This window comes from Strix uralensis, chromosome 1 (genome assembly GCF_047716275.1).
Source record: "Strix uralensis isolate ZFMK-TIS-50842 chromosome 1, bStrUra1, whole genome shotgun sequence".
NCBI lineage: Eukaryota > Metazoa > Chordata > Aves > Strigiformes > Strigidae > Strix > Strix uralensis.
In genome coordinates, this window is record NC_133972.1 from 126,908,653 (window position 1) to 126,926,318 (window position 17,666).

Below are 17,666 nucleotides of genomic sequence, written 5' to 3' on the forward strand. Positions count from 1 at the left end.
GCCGAGCCGGGGCGGCGTCGGTCGGCGCCCGGCGAGGCCTTCCGGCAGGCCGGGGGCGGTACCAAGGGCTCGGCGGCGGCGGGGGTGGCCGGCCTCGGCCCCGGGGCAGCCGCCGCCCCCTCCCTGGAGTGCGCCGTGTGCCCGGAGGCGCTACGGACCGGTGTAAGTGCCGGGGCCAGCGGCCGGAGCCCCGCGGGGGGAACGGCCGGAGCCCCGCCGCCGGCGCGGCCTCCCCCAGCCCGGGGCTTTCCGCTGCCCGGCCCGGGATGTCTCCCGCCCGCGGAGGCAGGCCGGGAGGTCGGGGTGGGAGGTCTGGTAGTGGGAGAGGTTTAGGGCGCGGACACCCGGGGCTCGTGCGGGCGGGTAAAAAAAACGAAGGAAAGGGGGAAAGTCTGCTTTGAACTGACTGAAAGTAGAGTAACCGTGTTTCGTCAGTGATTTACATAAGTTACCTCTGTAGGCGGTGGGCACAGGTGAAGCACAGAATCACAGAATCGTCTAGGTTGGAAAAGACCTTGAAGATCATCCAGTCCAACCGTCAACCCAACATTAACAGTTCCCAACTACACCATATCCCTCAGCACCATGTCAACCCGACTCTTAAACACCTCCAGGGATGGGGACTCCACCACCTCCCTGGGCAGCCCATTCCAACGCCTAACAACCCGTTCTGTAAATAAATGCTTCCTAATATCCAGTCTAAACCTTCCCTGGCGCAACTTGAGGCCATTACCTCTTGTCCTATCGCTTGTTACTTGGTTAAAGAGACTCATCCCCAGTTCTCTGCAACCTCCTTTCAGGTAGTTGTAGAGGGCGATGAGGTCTCCCCTCAGCCTCCTCGTCTCCAGACTAAACAACCCCAGTTCCCTCAGCCGCTCATCATACGACATGTGCTCCAGATCCTTCACCAGCTTCGTTGCCCTTCTCTGGACACGCTCGAGTAATTCAATGTCCTTTTTGTAGTGAGGGGCCCAAAACTGAACACAGTAATCTGGAGTCAGCCTGTTTAACACTGTGTTACTTGTTTGTTTCTCTGTAGACTGCAGAAAGAGGTTGTAAAAACTGTGCTAATTTTTGTTGTTGTTGTTGTTAAATACCTAGAAATACATCTAGATTCATCCCAGCTAAATCTGCTTAAGGGTAGGATATGCCAGAAAACCAGTTTTGGGATAGCTGCTTTAGGATAAGGCCAGTTATTCTGGACCACCTAAAAAATCAGTGCGTAAAACCAGCTGTTCTAGAGTGTGTGTGTGCGCTCCAGGTTCAAGTTCCAAGTGAGTATTTCTAATAGTTGTCTTCATCACAAATTTAATGCAAGCTGTAACTGAAGTATTGCCCCTAATCAGAATCTTGTCCAGATGCAAGCACAGCGTAAAGATCCTGTCTAGAATCAGCACAGAGCAATGTGTATGGCTGTAAAATGCAAGAACAAACATGAACCACCTGCTAGTGACTCCCTTGACAAATGTGGCACCTGGCACAGGCATCCTTCTAGTGATAACGGCAGTCAGAAGTGTGGCTTAAGCCAGTGTTTAGGAATAGTTTTGGAGGGAAAAAAAAAAAAAAAAAAGGAAGGATAAAAGGCTTCCTAGCATGTTTCTGAGTCCGTCCTTTCTTTGCAGGAACACTTGTTAGCTGTAGAAGCTGTAGGCAACTTTGCAGAGTTCCTTCCCTACAGAGATCCAGCTAAGCAGCTGCACCTTTTCTGCTATTTACCTGGTGAGGCTTTTTTTTATTATTTATTATTTATTCCAGGTCACAGATCATGGAAAATGATATGCTCCTTAGCTGAGACATACACATGTATGTCTAAAAATGCAGCTGTTTAGAGCACCCTCAAGAACTAATGTATTAGCTTTTGTTGAATGTGAGAAGTGTTATGCAGTCTAACTAGAGATTTGAGGCAGTTGTTTGGAGGCTAAATGGAAGGGAAAAAAGGTAGGGCTTTAGCAATGTTCAGGGTCAATTTCCTGAGATGCTTAGGTTTTATTTCATCTACCTGCACTGTTTTAAGTTTTGTTTATTTGTTTTACCTGTTTAGGTACAGAATGAGCAAATAGAGTGATAAATTGGGTTAGAGGTAGAGGAGTTTTTGTTGTTGGACTTGAAATTCTTGCAAATTGTTTTTATAGTCAACTGAACAAATCACTGACTAATAGCAAAAGACTATTTGTAATATAATGCATGAGTGTAATTGTTCTTTACCAGTCTTTGTATCCTTTATATTTACCTTTTTTTCCTGCTACTGACAGTTTTAGGGAGAGGATGAACGAACTGGCAAAGGGTAATCTTAATCTGATTTTATATTTTGTGACATTAAAAGGGGAAAGCTCTCAAACAGCATGTGTGAACCTTGTGCAGGGTTATTTATAGAAGATTCATCTGTTCTTCAGGGAAACAAAGAAACCTTTTCAACCCTGTCTAAAGTACAGGAATAATCTAAGTTAAAACCTGCCCAAGGGCAAACCCCGTGTAACAATTCAGTTTATCCTTGGACAGGGAGCTGTTGGGTCTTGCCTGTACTGTCTTTGCACTTTGTGTAATCATTTATACTTCTGTGAAGTAACTGCAAAATACCACCATCTGTCTGATTTAGGCTTTGATTGTGTTTTACATGGCTCTGTGGAGCCCTATATGAAGAAGGCTTCCAAAGAAGAGATAACATCTGAAATCCTCCTGTAGATCCATCAGGATCTACAGTCCTGTAGATCGATCTGGCTATTAAGTATGTTAGAAATGCTGTTGCAGAGTGCACTGGCAAGCTTGGCAAGTTGTTTTACAGTGGCTTAAGAAGATTTTGCCTCAGCTCCCAACTCCTCTCCTTTGCTGGAGTTGCTGTCTACATAGCAGAGCTGGTGGGGGCAATGTGGACTTGTGACTTAGCAGCTCTGGTGCAAAGGTTAGCATTTTAGCAACTGGGAAAGCAGGTGGATTGGCATCGAAATGCCAAACTGAGTAGAAGTATCTGAGAGATAAACACATGGTACCTTCTGCTGGGCTGGAGTGTTGGGAGAGGAGACAGAAGGAAAGGTAACCTTCACAGAGGGGCAGCACATCCTAAATTGGCACAGCAAGACCACCGGTACTAGCTGGTTTGATGACAGTGATTTATGGTTTCAGGTGCCTGTCTTCTGGAAGCTACTGCATTTAAATCTCCATGCAGACCTGGCAAAACAGAAGATGTTCCTGCTCCTTACCTGTTTCAGTGCAAAGTCAGCAGTTTATTTCTGTGAAATTTTGCATTCACACAGCTGGGGTTGCAGACACAACTTTGCTCCTGATGCTTCTGCTGCAGGGATGTGAGACTTAGCGGAGGGGCATGGGTGTAAATTTATCATAGAGGTGCAAGGATTTTTGCCATGTCCTTGCCCTCACATGTCTGCTGTCTGCACACACCCCCAGGCTGAGCAGTGAGCTCACTGTGGGTTGCAGTCTGGCGCAACAGCTTCTCCTACCCCTCCAAAGCCAGAGGGGCAGCCAGGCAGTCAGTGTGCATCCTTCCTTTTGTCCTTCCTTGCAGCCCCAGGCTGTCACTCTGCCCTTCAGATCCCTATCTCTACGTGCTTGGGAGCCATAATCTAATGCAAAGAAAGGCCATCTCCTGCCGTGTTAGCACTGGGCCTTTAAAATGGTGCTCAGATAGAGGAGATCAGTAATGTTTTACATCTCTACAGGAAGATTCATTAAAGCTTATCTGTCATGTTACTAACTGAAAAAAGCTTTCAAAAGCAGCTGCAGTCACCGCTAATCCAATCTGCTTTTATTACTAAAATCAGAGAAGTGAAGTGGCTAAAACACTCCCATTGGCCTTTACCCAATCCAAACCCTGAGATGTCTAGGTCAGAACCACTTATCTTATCTCAGAACAGCCTGACACTTCCCCTGCGACTGCTGCCTAAAGCCTCCCCAGCTCCTGACTTCATCACATATTGGGGAAATTCCCTCATCTAGACAACCCAGATGGTTGTCCCTCATAGGAGCAACATGGAGTATTCTGTTTATGGGCTCAGGAAGACTTCCAGTAAGCTGTCAGTATGCATATTTGTGACATTGTCCAGCAGCATCACTACAAAATTGAAATAATCTTTGCTGTGGTGGCAGGTTTTGAAATCACAGCCTGCAGACTTTGCCTGGCCCACAGGGGATGGGTTCCTCTCGTCTGCTCTGGAATGAGTCCTCACAGTCACAGGCTTTTCAGTGCTACCAGGAAGCTCAGCTTGTCTGTTCTCAGTGGTCTGCTTAACACAAGTAGGGCTGAAGGAACAATACCCACAATCTTCTTAACAATATATCCTAAGAAGAACAAGTATCCTGCAATGTTACACTGGGGATGTCATGTGGTGCAAAATTTTGATTCTTTTTTTATATACCCTGCCTTATTTGAAGCATGTTTGGGGGAGATTATCACATTTAGTTTTGTTTCTTTTTATGTATAGATTCTGTCATTCCTGTATTTCATAGACTCATAGAATGTTTTGGGTTGGAAGTCATCTTAAAGATCATCTAGTTCCAACCCCCCTGCCATGGGCAGGGACACCTTCCACTAGACCAGGTTGCTCAAAGTCCCGTCCAACCTGGCCTTGAACACTTCCAGGGAGGGGGCAGCCACAGCCTCTCTGGGCAACCTGTTCCAGTGTCTCACCACCCTCACAGTGAAGAATTTCTATCTTATATCTAACTTAAATCTTCCCTCTTTCAGTTTAAAACTCTTACCCCTCATCCTTTCGCTACACTCCCTGAGAAAGTCTCCCCAGCTTTCTTGTAGGTCACCTATAAGTACTGGAAGGCCGCTATAAGGTTTCCCCACAGGTTTAAAGAATAATGCGTGGATGTGCCCTTACTGCCATGCTTACCTTCTTTCTGAAGAAATTCCAGCCACTGATGTTGCCAAGAAGATGGAGAGCACATACTGAAATTGCACAGAATGTAAAACACAGGTTTGCAGCCTTGACTACTTTGAACACTTGAGCACTTGACTACTACATAATTCCAGAGATGTATCCATGCATGAGAACTAACACTATTAAGATCCCTTTTTAAGGGCATGTCTAAACAGAGAAACTCCACCAGCATGATGATGAAAGAATAAATTCTTGTGATTTATCAAGTTCCTATCTAGAAGAGCTCTAAAACAAATATTAAGCTCAAGCATAAACCTATGGGAGCTGAAACTTCTTAACTCCCTATGTTGGCTTTGACTGGAGAAAGGACAGATCACTTCTTTTTGTGTCCTACAATTGCCTAATTATAAAAATCTCGGCCACAATTGCATCTGTTAAAATACAAAACAAAGATATAAAATTGTGCGATTTTTTTTTTTTTTTTAAAACACCCTGCCCCCTCTTTGGTAAAGCTACCTAAAGAGCCTTTTTCCTTAAATCTAAATAAACCCTTTGAAACATCACTTATTCACATGCAAACGAAGTTTTAAATGCTACTGTTTGAACTGGAACCGGTTAATCATGTTTCATCAAAACAAGGTGCAGAGCAAAAGGTTAACAGGACTTTGTGGTGGAGGACACAGCCTATATCAATAGGAAAAACAGTTAACCAAGATTGAATTAATATGCATTTACTTGAAAATTGCCAAGTATTACCTCCCATGTTTGTGAATATTTACTCTGTGCCTCTTTATGTGTAATGAAGACTCTTCAGCCCTGCTCTCTCCTCATATTTTTATACCCGTGGTGTTTTGTGAGAGGAGATTTTACAGCTTAGATCTGACTCTTTCTTATTTTTTCTCTAAACGGATTCACATCTGGCTTTTATAGTTTCTTCTGTCTTGCTAACTGCAAACAGGGTCCCTAAATCTTTCTTGTCTAGCAGCAGCAGTGTGAAAATACCGTAAAATGTAAACCAGCAAGTAAATGTGTGAACTTCAAAAAGACTGCTATTTGCAGGGTTGTGGGGAATTACAGAGAACATAAGAAAAGCAGCAAAAAAGTTTATTTGTTGATAAAACTATTGGTTCTTTACCTTTTTGTTATGGATTTTCTATTTGGGAAAGATCTGCTTAAAACTGATGATGAAATGCATGAACTGCAACACCTCGATATTAACAGTAGCTAAATATTGAATTTAATTTAAATATTTTTTTTAAATCGGGTCTTGCAGAGGAACCCAATTGTAACAGGTATGTTAAATGCTAAACTACGTGTGGTTTACTAGGCCTCTCAATACTCAGTAGAGCTTAAGTACTGCTTTTTGTTGTTCAGTGGCAGAGCACAAGTAGTGACCTGATGTCATGGATGAAAGTATTTTACATGGTTATGATTTAATAGCAATTTAAAATTTATTAATGGTGTGCAGTAGATCAAAGTTGAATTTTAGCAGCATTTAATGATTGATTGATTCAAAGATTAACAAAGTGATTTGGTAAGATATGTTATGATTAAAACAGCAACCTAATTACAGATTCAAGAATCACAAGATTCACACTAACTTACTACAAGGTATTCTAAATCAAAGGATATATACATATATACAGTAAAATATATAAACATCCACACTCATGAAGGTGAATGTATGTATTTAAGTGCGTAGATAGGTAAAGAGGTGGATGAAAGTGGGGAAGTGTGGCTGGAGAGCTGTCTGGAAGAAAAGGATCTGGGGGTTCTAATTGACAAGCAGCTGAACATGAGCCAGCAGTGTGCCTGGGTGGCCAAGAAAGCCAATGGCATCCTGGCTTGTATTAGAAATAGTGTAACCAGCAGAAGTAGGGAGGTGATAGTCCCCCTGTACTCTGCAGCGGTGAGGCCACACCTGGAGTATTGTGTCCAGTTTTGGGCACCTCAGTACGAGAGGGATATTGAGGTGCTGGAGCGAGTGCAGAGGAGGGCAGTGAAGCTGGTGAAGGGCCTGGAGAATAAATCCTATGAGGAGCGATTGAAGGAGCTGGGACTGTTTAGTTTGAGGAGGAGAAGGCTGAGGGGAGACCTCATCACTCTCTACAGCTACCTGAAAGGACATTGTAGAGAGGTTGGTGCTGGTCTCTTCTCACAGGTAATTAGCGATAGAACAAGAGGGAATGGCTTTAAACTGCAACAGGGGAGGTTCAGACTGGACATTAGGAAAACATTTTTCACAGAAAGAGTGGTCAGACAGTGGAATAGGCTGCCCAGGGAAGTGGTGGAGTCACCATCCCTGGATGTGTTTAAGGGTCATTTGGATGTGATGTTGGGGGATATGGTGTAGGGGAGAACTTTTAGAGTAGGGATGATGGTTGGACTCGATGATCCCAAGGGTCTTTTCCAACCTGAATGATTCTGTGATTCTGATTCTGTGAAAGAGATTAGTTTATAGTTGAAATTTCTCTCTACTCAAGTTTGGAGCAAATACAATGGATCAGTATTTCTCAACAGGCAGTAATTGAGATGCAAGAAGTCTGACTTCACCCTGGCCTTCCATTGACTTTGTGGGTGGATGATCTTTGAACTTTGAGAAGTCTGAGCCTGAGAGGTGTCCCAACTCGGGGGAGATGCTGATAACAGCCTGCTGCAATCCAGAAAAGTTCAAAGGGTCTTTCTTAGAATTGCTATTTATAGGATCTGTGATCATTGACTTTTGTCAGCTAATTTTCCATTTCAGTCCAACTCGAAATACTCTGATATTTTCTGTCCATTGTGCAAGCCCAGAACTTGCTAAATCTTGGAGTTCTGATATCACCCCCTTTGGATCACAACTCAAGTACGGATGTACTATGCTGTCAGGAGGCATTGATTGTTCCTGTTGTTCTTAAGCGATAAAGGGGTGTGGGGGGCAGAAACCAAGTGGGCTAAGGGGATGCCTTAATGCTCTGGTCTGTTACCTTTCCCAATCCATTTTGAGTTGATATGCAGTCTGTTTCCAAGTGGTAGGGGACATAGGAATCAAGTGCGTTAAAGAAGTGCCTGAACACTCTGGTTCACTACCTTTCCCTATTCGTCTTGGGGGAGAATTGCACTAAGTACCAAGTGGCTCAAGAGGTCGGGAGGGAGTTGCACCACCACACCTGATTATGGATATCTGCATATGGATATTATAGTCTTTTCTTACAGCTGCAGAAAGTGTTGGCTCTGTTTCTTATGTAAAGCCATCAGTGAGACCACTAAGGTATGTTGAAAAGTGCATTTAATGTATTACAGTGTCACAACACCTTTGTATGCTGTTTCTGGTGTTTGGCAGGCTACCCTTGGCAAATGTTCCTGCAGTGTCTCAGTCACACCAACGCTTGGATTACTGTGTTAGTATAAACGTAATTTCATTTGCAGTTTCCAGTCAGGGAGTGGAAATTGCAATTAAGTGACTGTGGCCGGTGCGTTTTCATTCTGCCACGTTTGCAGTCAGGATGATCATTTGTAGTGGAGCCATGGCACAGATATCTGGGACAGGCTTATATTAAATTTCTTCACCAAGATTCCCCAGAACTGGTCATCGGTGTTTAAAGGTTAAGAATATTGAATAACCTATAAGTAATATTAATATCTCTGTACTGTTTCTATGCAAATACTGTTTTAATATCTCAACATGGCAACTTACTATAATTTCATATTCTTTCTCGTCATAGAAAATATCTCACAATTGTGTTTCACCAGGTTTGTTATTTAGAAGTTCTGAACTAAAAGAAATAGGACAGCTAGTAGCAGCAGCAATATAAACCCCAGATCTTATCCCTCATGAATCTATAAAAAAGTTTTGCTGATGACTTCACTGAGGTCAGAATCGGACCCTTATGTTGGAATATTTTTGTTTTTAACCAAGTTGGCCTAGATTGTCACTATTAAAAACAGAGCAAGATGTGTACTGGGAAGGTCCACCTCCCCAAACTAGAAATGTTTCCCTTCTGCATCCCAAATTTCATTCCAAAATATTAAGGACCAACATAAGGGACAAATAAAATCATCACAAACCAATAATTATTTCACTCAATTGACTACTATCATAAGCTGAATATTATTATTATAAAATTTATTAGAGCAATACTGAACCAGTAACAAAATGCTTGAGGAACTGAACCAGTAGTAGGAGAAGATCCATATTCTTCCCTAGGTATAGACACAATGTTGTAATAAGGCTTTGAACTAGAAAATATTCAGAATGATGTATTTGTGTGAATGTGTCATGGTATAAAACATAACAGGCTGCTGCTTCTCATTGCTTAAGGTATGTCTGAGTGAAATGAGAGGTCATTTAAGAACTTGTGAAAAATATATAGAAAAATATGGACCCGTTCAGGAGCTTGGGGATGCTGTAAACAAGGTAGACTTCAGTGTTGATGACACTGTAAAAGTACTTTTGAGTTTGTTATCCCAACATAATGAAGTCAAACTGGTAGAAGAATTCTCTGATTTTTTTTTAATTGGAACTTGTTTCTGTTTCATAGAATTCAACATGAACCCTTTAGTAAGATTTTAAAATCATAATACTCAAATAGTACTTAAAATGGATGGTAATTATTTTTTTGTGTATGACTACAAAATAATACATTTTACTTGCAGTTAGTATGATTTTGATAGAATTAGCTCCATGTGACCTGTTTTGTAGAAACAACTGTATTTTGAGAAGTCAGCAGTTTTTGCTATTTTTCTTGGGGGAGAATTATGTTTACATTTAAATAAAACTCCTTGAAAATGTTGGTTATTTCCAGAATGAGTAAGACTAATAATAGTCTAAATGTAATTGGCTCTCTTCAATTAATTTGTTGTTCAGAAATAGTTTTGAATCAAGACTGACAGCTTTTCTTATTTATATACTTACAGTATATATATATATAATATATATTTACATAATATATGTGTGTTGTATGTCAAAAGTTCGAAGTCTTTGTCCCTTTCATTCTCTTTCAGGGTAAGACCTGTTAGAGCAATTGATTAGGTGTGTAGCAATTCTAGAATGACTATTGAAGTTCAATGGCCTTTAGTTTTGTCGATTAATGATTAGGAGCAATTTTGATATCATTATTAAAATGCCTTTTTATTTATTTAATTTAAAGTCCCTATACTCTTTGTTATTTGATATTCCTAAATGACACATTATTCAGGTTGCTTGCTCAGAAGACCTATCTCCTTATCAGTCATTGTTCTTCCGATGCTCAGAAAAACTTGAACATTTATCCACACACATTTGAAAACTGCACTAACCTGAAAGCAGTGTCTCTACCATGGAACAAGACCATACTCTGTACTAAAAACTAAGTAGGAGTCCTCTGCGAGAAAGTATCGATACTCAATGAGGACTCCTGAGGATTGGTAGTTTGGTCACGCAGGCTCTAAGTGTATCACAGCAATTAAATGGTGCTTTTATCAAATGTCTATAGATGTAGTGTTCAATATTTTCATCTGTTCTTCTCTAAGGTCATGGTTATGTTAACGAGTGCTTTTCTGGATCAATATCCTGACATGCTGGCACAGTTCTGTGCAGTGCTCGCAGCATCCATTAGCAAGGCTGACCTTTTGCCAGCGTAGCATACATCACACCCAGGTACATGTCATACACCCATGCTGCATTTTAGCTATGGCAGAAGAGGCTCCTAATGATACCTGGCCAAATAAATCTAAATACTTCTTTTATTGCTTGTAGAACTAAAAATGTATTACTTATATCTGCATCCACTACCAATATACTACCTCATAAGCCCAGATACTCCTGTCCTTATTGCCAGTGTGAAGTAGATGAGGATGAGAAATGGACTGCGCTCTCACTTGCCACAGATTGGAAAGGAGAGCAGTGATAATATACATAAGTATATATTTTACTGAATTCACATGTTAGACTGATTAATTCTAGCAAGCATTACTGATGGAGATAATAGACAACGGTTTTGACAGTGAAGGAAAAACATACCTATATTCATTCCCTATCCCCATCTCTCACAGACAAGTGTGTATGCACATAGTATTTAAAATATTAGCACTCCCATCATTGTGAGTGCTGGTAGGACCACAGAAAATGGTGTAGGAAGTCTTAAGATGGATACAACAAACAGTTACAGCCAAGACAACAATCATTAGGTTCAGTGTCTTGCCTGCTTTTAAATCCTGCATGTGCTATTTCTACAGCCCTAACTCAGACTTATGTGCAGCATTTGCTTTGTATTCTCATCTGGTGTTGAGGTTATAATTAGAGAACTGCTTATGTGGCCTTATATAGGAGTCTGTCATAGTAGGGGGGGGGGTTAATTTTTTTTTAAAGTTAAGATAACTTCACATGAATGGCTTCATTCAGAAGGTCCACGGAGGCTGTGAGGTCTTACTGTGACCCTGTTTGTAGGACTGAGGTCCATAGGGTGTAGACTCAGATCTTAACAAGCGTAATTTACTTCCCTGATTGTGATTTGCTGAGGCACTTTAGACTCTGAATTCTCGCATCTCACGGAAAAAGTGTTTTAGAGAGGTTACAGACTGAAGGACTTATAGACAAATGGACTAACACTCACGTTTCCCACAGCGGGTGGGATGGAGGAAACCCACTCCATTCCCTTTTACAGTGCAGGTTAGTTTTCACCACTTTAACAATGGTCATATTAGTAAGTTATCGTGGAGCCAGAGCTCCGAGTAAATTAAAGGAAGCATTCATTCGAGAGTGTACACTGTGTTCACCTTTATCTGAATTAATGCTTTAATGTATAACATTTTGCCAAATTTTGTATTTTTCAGATTATGCTCTGTATTTACTTTGGTCAACTGAAATAATTGTCAATAATTTTTGTCACACCTATCACTCTATAAGCTCTTATTTTTTTCACTCAGGGCAAATTCATATATAGCAATTGTATAGCTGTAGGGCAGAATTAAGCCTTAAAACTTAGAAAATTATTAAATCATTTGTTCAATTTGCATATGCAAGCTGATCCTGAGGGACTCTCGAGTAATACGCATTATACAGCCTCTGTTGCACATTTCTTTGAAACCTAATGTAAAAAACAATACTCAGAACTGTGTTTGCCTACAAATAATGTAAAAATTATAAGCAGGGAAATGAAAGTGTGATCTTTTAAGTCATACTAGTTTCATAACTGCTTTAGTTGGTTTATAAACTGTAGACACCACATCATTAATACAAAGCAGAGAGGGAACAGGCTGAGCGGTGCACTTCGTTGTTTGCTACTGACACACTGACCCTTCGCTTTAATTCTGAAATCCCTTTGGAGTAACTATTTCAGGAGTACCTGAAAAAGTGATTCAGCACAGCTGTTTCAACCTTTTTATTTCAAACTTAGGATAAACCACATCGGACTTTTAGTTCTAAGAAAGGCATAGGATTTTTTTGTGTGTTGTATCATAATGCTTATTACCATAACATGTCATAAAGCTGGTTTTAGTCTACACATAGTATATTCACACATGGTATATTCCATGATAATCATCTTTTTAGCATACGCACAGTATTCACATGATACTGCTTGAAGAAATAAATGTTGCAGCAACTGCAACACAGCAAGTAATTCAGTTTTTCTTTTGATGAAGTGTTTTAAGCACTTCTGTTGTAAGCACACAGATGAATTAATTTGTTATTGATGACCAGAGAAAGCCTGTATGTTTCTTGTAGCACTTTATCATCCAAACAGTGGCTTGGATGGTAAACAAATGGATTATTTGTTATTAATTTGTTTGAATGTTAAATAAATGGATACACAAATTGTTTGGATGGTAAACAAATTCTATATTGGATGAAACAAATGCTTTTGCATGACCGTTCTCTTGTAGCTAGAAGAAGGGAATATATTAACCATCAGATCTATACAGGTTGACAGTCCTTGGGATGTCTGCGGACACGAATTATGCAGTAGAGAATAGCATAATTGACAGTTGATCTGAAAGTGCACTGTACCTAGCAGTATTTGTCTTGCTCCAAGATGCCATTTGACCATTACAGATCCACTTCTTTCACATTTCTGGTTTTTTTAAACACTGATAATATTTCTTCTATAAGACCTCCAAGATGAAAAATGAATATTTCCTTCCATTTATTTACAGTGTTGTCCAATTTGTTGATTAACACCTGGGAGAGATCCAAGCTATTTCAGCAGAAATTTTATAAGCCATCTTCAACTCAGACATACACTCCATTATGAAGACTACATAATGAGTAATGGTATTTGTGAACTACTGGACTTGATTTCTTTATGTGTGTCGTCTTCTACACTTTCACAATCAAGAATTCATGAGAAGAACTGAGCAGATAACTGCACCACAAAGTAAGTCAGGAAGTGTGGCAGATGTGTACAGAAGCACATAGTCTGGTACTCAGAGGTGCCAACTTATGGATTCTGTCCTCAGTTCTGTTGCTGTCTTATGGTGGGACAAGGGAAAGGCACTCTGTTACCTCATTTCTTAACAGGTATTAGGCATCTGACTCATGTTTATAAATGACTTGGAGATCCTCAAATGAAAACCTATGTACTTTAAATGAAATTTGTTTCCACAACCCATTTTTATTCTATAAGAACCTAAGATGACATGGTCGTACTTCTGAAAGGTGCTGCAGCTGTTTGCTGTCTGAGTGGGCTGTGAAATATAAAATGCAGCACAACACATGCTGTTTGAATTTCTCAAGAATATCAGTTAATGCTTTCCTATATTTATGTTTAATACTCATCCAGACAAAATCCAAAAGAAAGATATAAAACTTTTTTTTAATGGGGCAAAAGCACTAAAGAAAATGACATCCAAATGGAGGGCAGGGGTGACGAACCATCTTAATAATCTGAACCTATAATGCATGCACATGGCGGAAACAGACCTATATATGATAGCATTTTAATGATAGCTCACACATATATAGCTTCATAAAGTATAGCTAAGACTTGACTCTTTATTTCTATACACAGTAGTACCACATACATCACCAAATTGGACTCTAATAAATAGCATTAGCATTGTTGGGTTTTGCATAATCACTGAATTTGTTTCTGCATTTGACATTCTCATTTATTTCAAGTTTCATAATGATTTCTCTTGCTTTATGTAGCAGTGTTTATCACTAAAGAGTAGAAAGTTAGGCACTAAACTTTACAGTAAACACACTGAAACCAGTATTTTGTTAACTAGTAACCCAAGCAGTCAAAATTAAATCTATTAACACATTAATTACTATCTTGAAAGTCAATAAAATATCTTTTTTTCTTTCAGGACATAAACACTGTTGGAAAAGTTCTTGTTCAAAGAGTTCTGGATGGGTTGTTCTTAGACTATGTGCATGTGAGTCATCCAAACAGCATGTAAGGACTACTGCAAAAGAGTGGAAGAACATGTTCTGTAGATAAACACAGTCATTAAAATTAAGCCTTTTGCAATTAACGGAGTGTTAAAATGGTGTGGTTTTATTTCTTAAGCATTGTTTTTGTTTTAAATTCTTCTTTTTTTAAATAAATTTCAGTTTAATTTAAAAAAAAATGTTGTTTTTCTTTTGTAAGAATAGAAGAAAATATTGTCAGTTTCTCTACCTAATATACAATGGTCCTGAACTCAATGACAAACAACAGCTTTTCAGCTGCTAAGGACCAAACTGGAAGACACGCCCCCCCCCCCCCCCCCCCAACAGTATCCAGCATACTACCCACTATCAAAGACAGTATTACTGACCCCTTAAGACTGCACATGTTTCTATTTATAGTGCAAGATATGGCTTAGAATTAGCAATGTGGGTAAGTGAAAGCCATCCTGAAAGGATAGCAAGTAGTGAATATTATGTTTATAATAAAAAAATAGAAATCTGTTCAAGAGATTGACAGCATCTTTTAACTAACCTGTATTCTTACTTATGTAACTTAAAAAAAAATGTAGTTTTTTATGTGTACCATATAAGATAGTATCTTTCAAAGATGCAGTCAATCTGTTAAGAAATTGAAATTAATGATCACGCATAGAAACATGTACAGTGATTAAAGTAGCTTTAACATGTTAACAAGGAAGTTCCCAATAGACTTTAGGTCTTTACTGGTTTTTCTTGGAATCAGAAAGTGGCTTTTGGGGAAGAGAAATATTCAGTGTTTCATGTGCCTGGGAAAGTTGCTTTCCTTTCTCTTTGAGCACTGTCCTTGGGAATGAAAACTCCTCAGTCAGAAAGATGGACAGTGCTGCTCCAAAGGGTAGAATTTGTGGTAACATTTGAGTAACCAAAAAAAAAAAAAAAAAAAAAAAAATCTGTTCTGCCAGAGCAAAGTAGCCAAAAATATTGGGAAAAAGTTTCTGGATTTATGGCTACCTGCATATCTAAAAAATGTATACAGAACTTTTTCTATGTATGAAATAAGCTACAACAATAGGAGTGTTGTCCTTAGTTTTGTCTGTGACTGCAAGTGTTCTTTGTCGGTAGCGATACAGATACACCTGGAAAGAGCAAAAGCTGTCCTTCCCCTTGCACGTGGCACCTTCTGATCCCCCTGCAGTTACACAGCCTTCTCCCTTTCTCCTTCTGCTCACATCCATCTTTGACTGCTGCCCTTTTCATATTGGCAAGGAGATGTGCTGTTCTTGCAGCAGCATTGTCAAGAAAGCAACCAAAATAATAGTTGTACAAAAAGTAGTTGTCAAAAGTTGTACAATAGCTGTACAGAAGTGATCTAAAATGTACCCCTTCAGTGGCAGTTGCCCCCTGCAAACAGCAAAATTTCATGAGCAGTTCTACAACTTTTCACTGTTGAGATTTCATTTCACAAACACTTTTTATCATGAGGAATAAAAAGTTGGCAGGGCCATTGGTTTCATTTAATCTAAAAAGTCTGATTTAAAATGCTTTCCTTAAATCTGTTTCATAAACTTCAGCTGCCTGATTTCTCTTTACATGTTGTTGATGTCAATGGCAAAAACTACGTAAGATTTACAAGGCTGCTGCCATGCTATATATTGCTCCGTGGCATACTAGTTGTCAACTCCAAGGTCACAGCTTTATTAAAGGATCAAGATTTACAATAATGTTAGCAAGAGCATGAATGCCTTCACACACACCTTCCTGTAGTTTACTTCCCTGAGGTCATCTGCGCAATTTCTCCCCCTGCCAAAAGCTACTAATCGATAAATACTGCAGTCTCCCAAACAAAGTTCAAATGGACCTATCATGTTCCTTTAGTAATAAATCTTTGCTTTTGTTTAACACCTGCCTTCAAAGGACGTAACCTTCTTTACCCACAGTAATTAATTTAACTTCACAGCAGCCTTATTTGGTGATTAAAAACTGCTCCCCTTTTACAGATTGAGAAATTGAGGCACAAGGACATGCTTTGCTTAAGTCATACAGGAAGGCTGAAAAGACTTGGAAGCCCATCTCTGCCAGCCTCTGATGTGCTGAGGCTGGAGGCCATGCTGCCTCTCTCCCAATGAGTAACACAAGGTGGTCATGTAGCACCTGAACTGAGGCTTCTGTAATTTTTCCTTTTAATGTACTGTCACAGCATGGATAGGGCATGCCTGAAGCTGGCGATACAGTTGTGGTATAGTCCTAACTAACACAAAAACATCCAAGAAGCATTCTGCAGGCTATTTGCCACTTAAGGTGTAGTTCTGTGTCATCTTCTGGCTGTACTTGTACTGTTGAAGAGGTTACTGCCACCAACTGCCACTCGTTACCTGTCATGCCTACTCAGATCTACTGGCCTGGCTTCCTACTTCATTTCAGGGAAGAAGATAATCAGTTAATCACTTTTAATAGTAGGCTTTTTTGCCTATGAACAGCTCAGCTAATCCTTAGCAGCTTCTAACAGAGCAGTGATGAGCACAGGGTAGCAGTAACCTCCTGAGCTAGCACAGCTGCAGTTACAAGAGGACACCTTACTGCAAACCTCAAATCCCAGGCCTGTCCTCTCCTGGGAGATCCCTGCTCAGGGAGTTCTACCTTTTCCACTGGATTTTCTCCCAATCTGAAGCATGGGCAGTAAATATCCCAGCCCAGGTGACTTAACTCTTACATTGGGCCCACCGCTTTGGATGTGCTTCCCTTCAGTGTTTCAGACCTCCCAGTACTTAGAGGCATTCAAATTTTGCCTCCAAGTGGTCTAAAAATAAGGTGTTTAGGGCAGTCATTGGCTTTTGCTCTGCTGCCTCTGCTTTTACTTGGGAAGATACTAGCATTTTTAGCTAATAGTAGTAATTGCAATAGATCCTGAATAAGAAAACAGAGCCAGCATCTTTCACAGAATCACAGGATGGTTTGCCCCTCATCCTCACCTGAAGAGAGACCTGAGCTTCATCTTTGTTTCCTGAAGTTCCCTCTCTCCCCTCCAAATCACAAGCCCAGGTGGTGGCATGGGCATTGCCTCTTGCTGATAATCACTGGCAGATATAAGAAGCAGCTCTGATGGACCTCTGAAGCCCAAATAGTTTTGAAATGCCAGAGGCTGAAGGTACAGGTGAACCACAGGTTTCAGAGATCTCCCCACCTAGTGATCTCCTCTGAACATCTATGGTATAGCCAGCTGCAGTCCCAAGGAGACAGGGAAAATGACGGTGAAGGACCCATTTCTCCCGAGCCCTTCTCCCACATCTTTGATGCAGGGTGAAAGACCAGGCCTAGCCTGAATTTTAGTTTCATTATGAACTAATATAATCTTCACAGATTAATATATTCTGGAAAAGTATCATCACTACAAATCCCTTCGGTTTTGAAGTATTGCCAACATTTTGTTTGTTGCTTACCTGCCGAGTTATGTTCAAAGGAGGTCAGGGCTAGATAGGTCCAAAGTCGTTCTCTGC

General features: G+C 40.4%; 2 protein-coding genes and 1 long non-coding RNA gene across 3 annotated transcripts in view; 2 read left to right on the plus strand and 1 right to left on the minus strand.

Annotated features, from left to right (window-relative positions):
- Nucleotides 1-17,666, minus strand: part of LOC141948144 (uncharacterized) — a 34,841-nt gene that overhangs the window by 16,411 nt on the left and 764 nt on the right. The window contains exon 2 of the mRNA XM_074880232.1: nucleotides 17,610-17,666. Within this exon, the coding sequence (XP_074736333.1) occupies nucleotides 17,610-17,666 (57 nt within the window). The remainder of the gene's footprint in view (nucleotides 1-17,609) is intronic.
- LOC141948155 (uncharacterized) lies at nucleotides 46-14,276 on the plus strand. The gene is made up of 4 exons (XR_012630379.1): nucleotides 46-162; nucleotides 1,623-1,719; nucleotides 12,954-13,174; nucleotides 14,109-14,276. It is a non-coding gene; the product is annotated as an uncharacterized LOC141948155 (long non-coding RNA).
- On the plus strand, nucleotides 3,985-10,749 carry RNF125 (ring finger protein 125). Its single transcript, XM_074890758.1, is given in 5 exon segments — nucleotides 3,985-4,021; nucleotides 4,810-4,937; nucleotides 9,142-9,228; nucleotides 10,613-10,658; nucleotides 10,661-10,749. Coding segments are annotated over 5 exon segments (387 nt in total).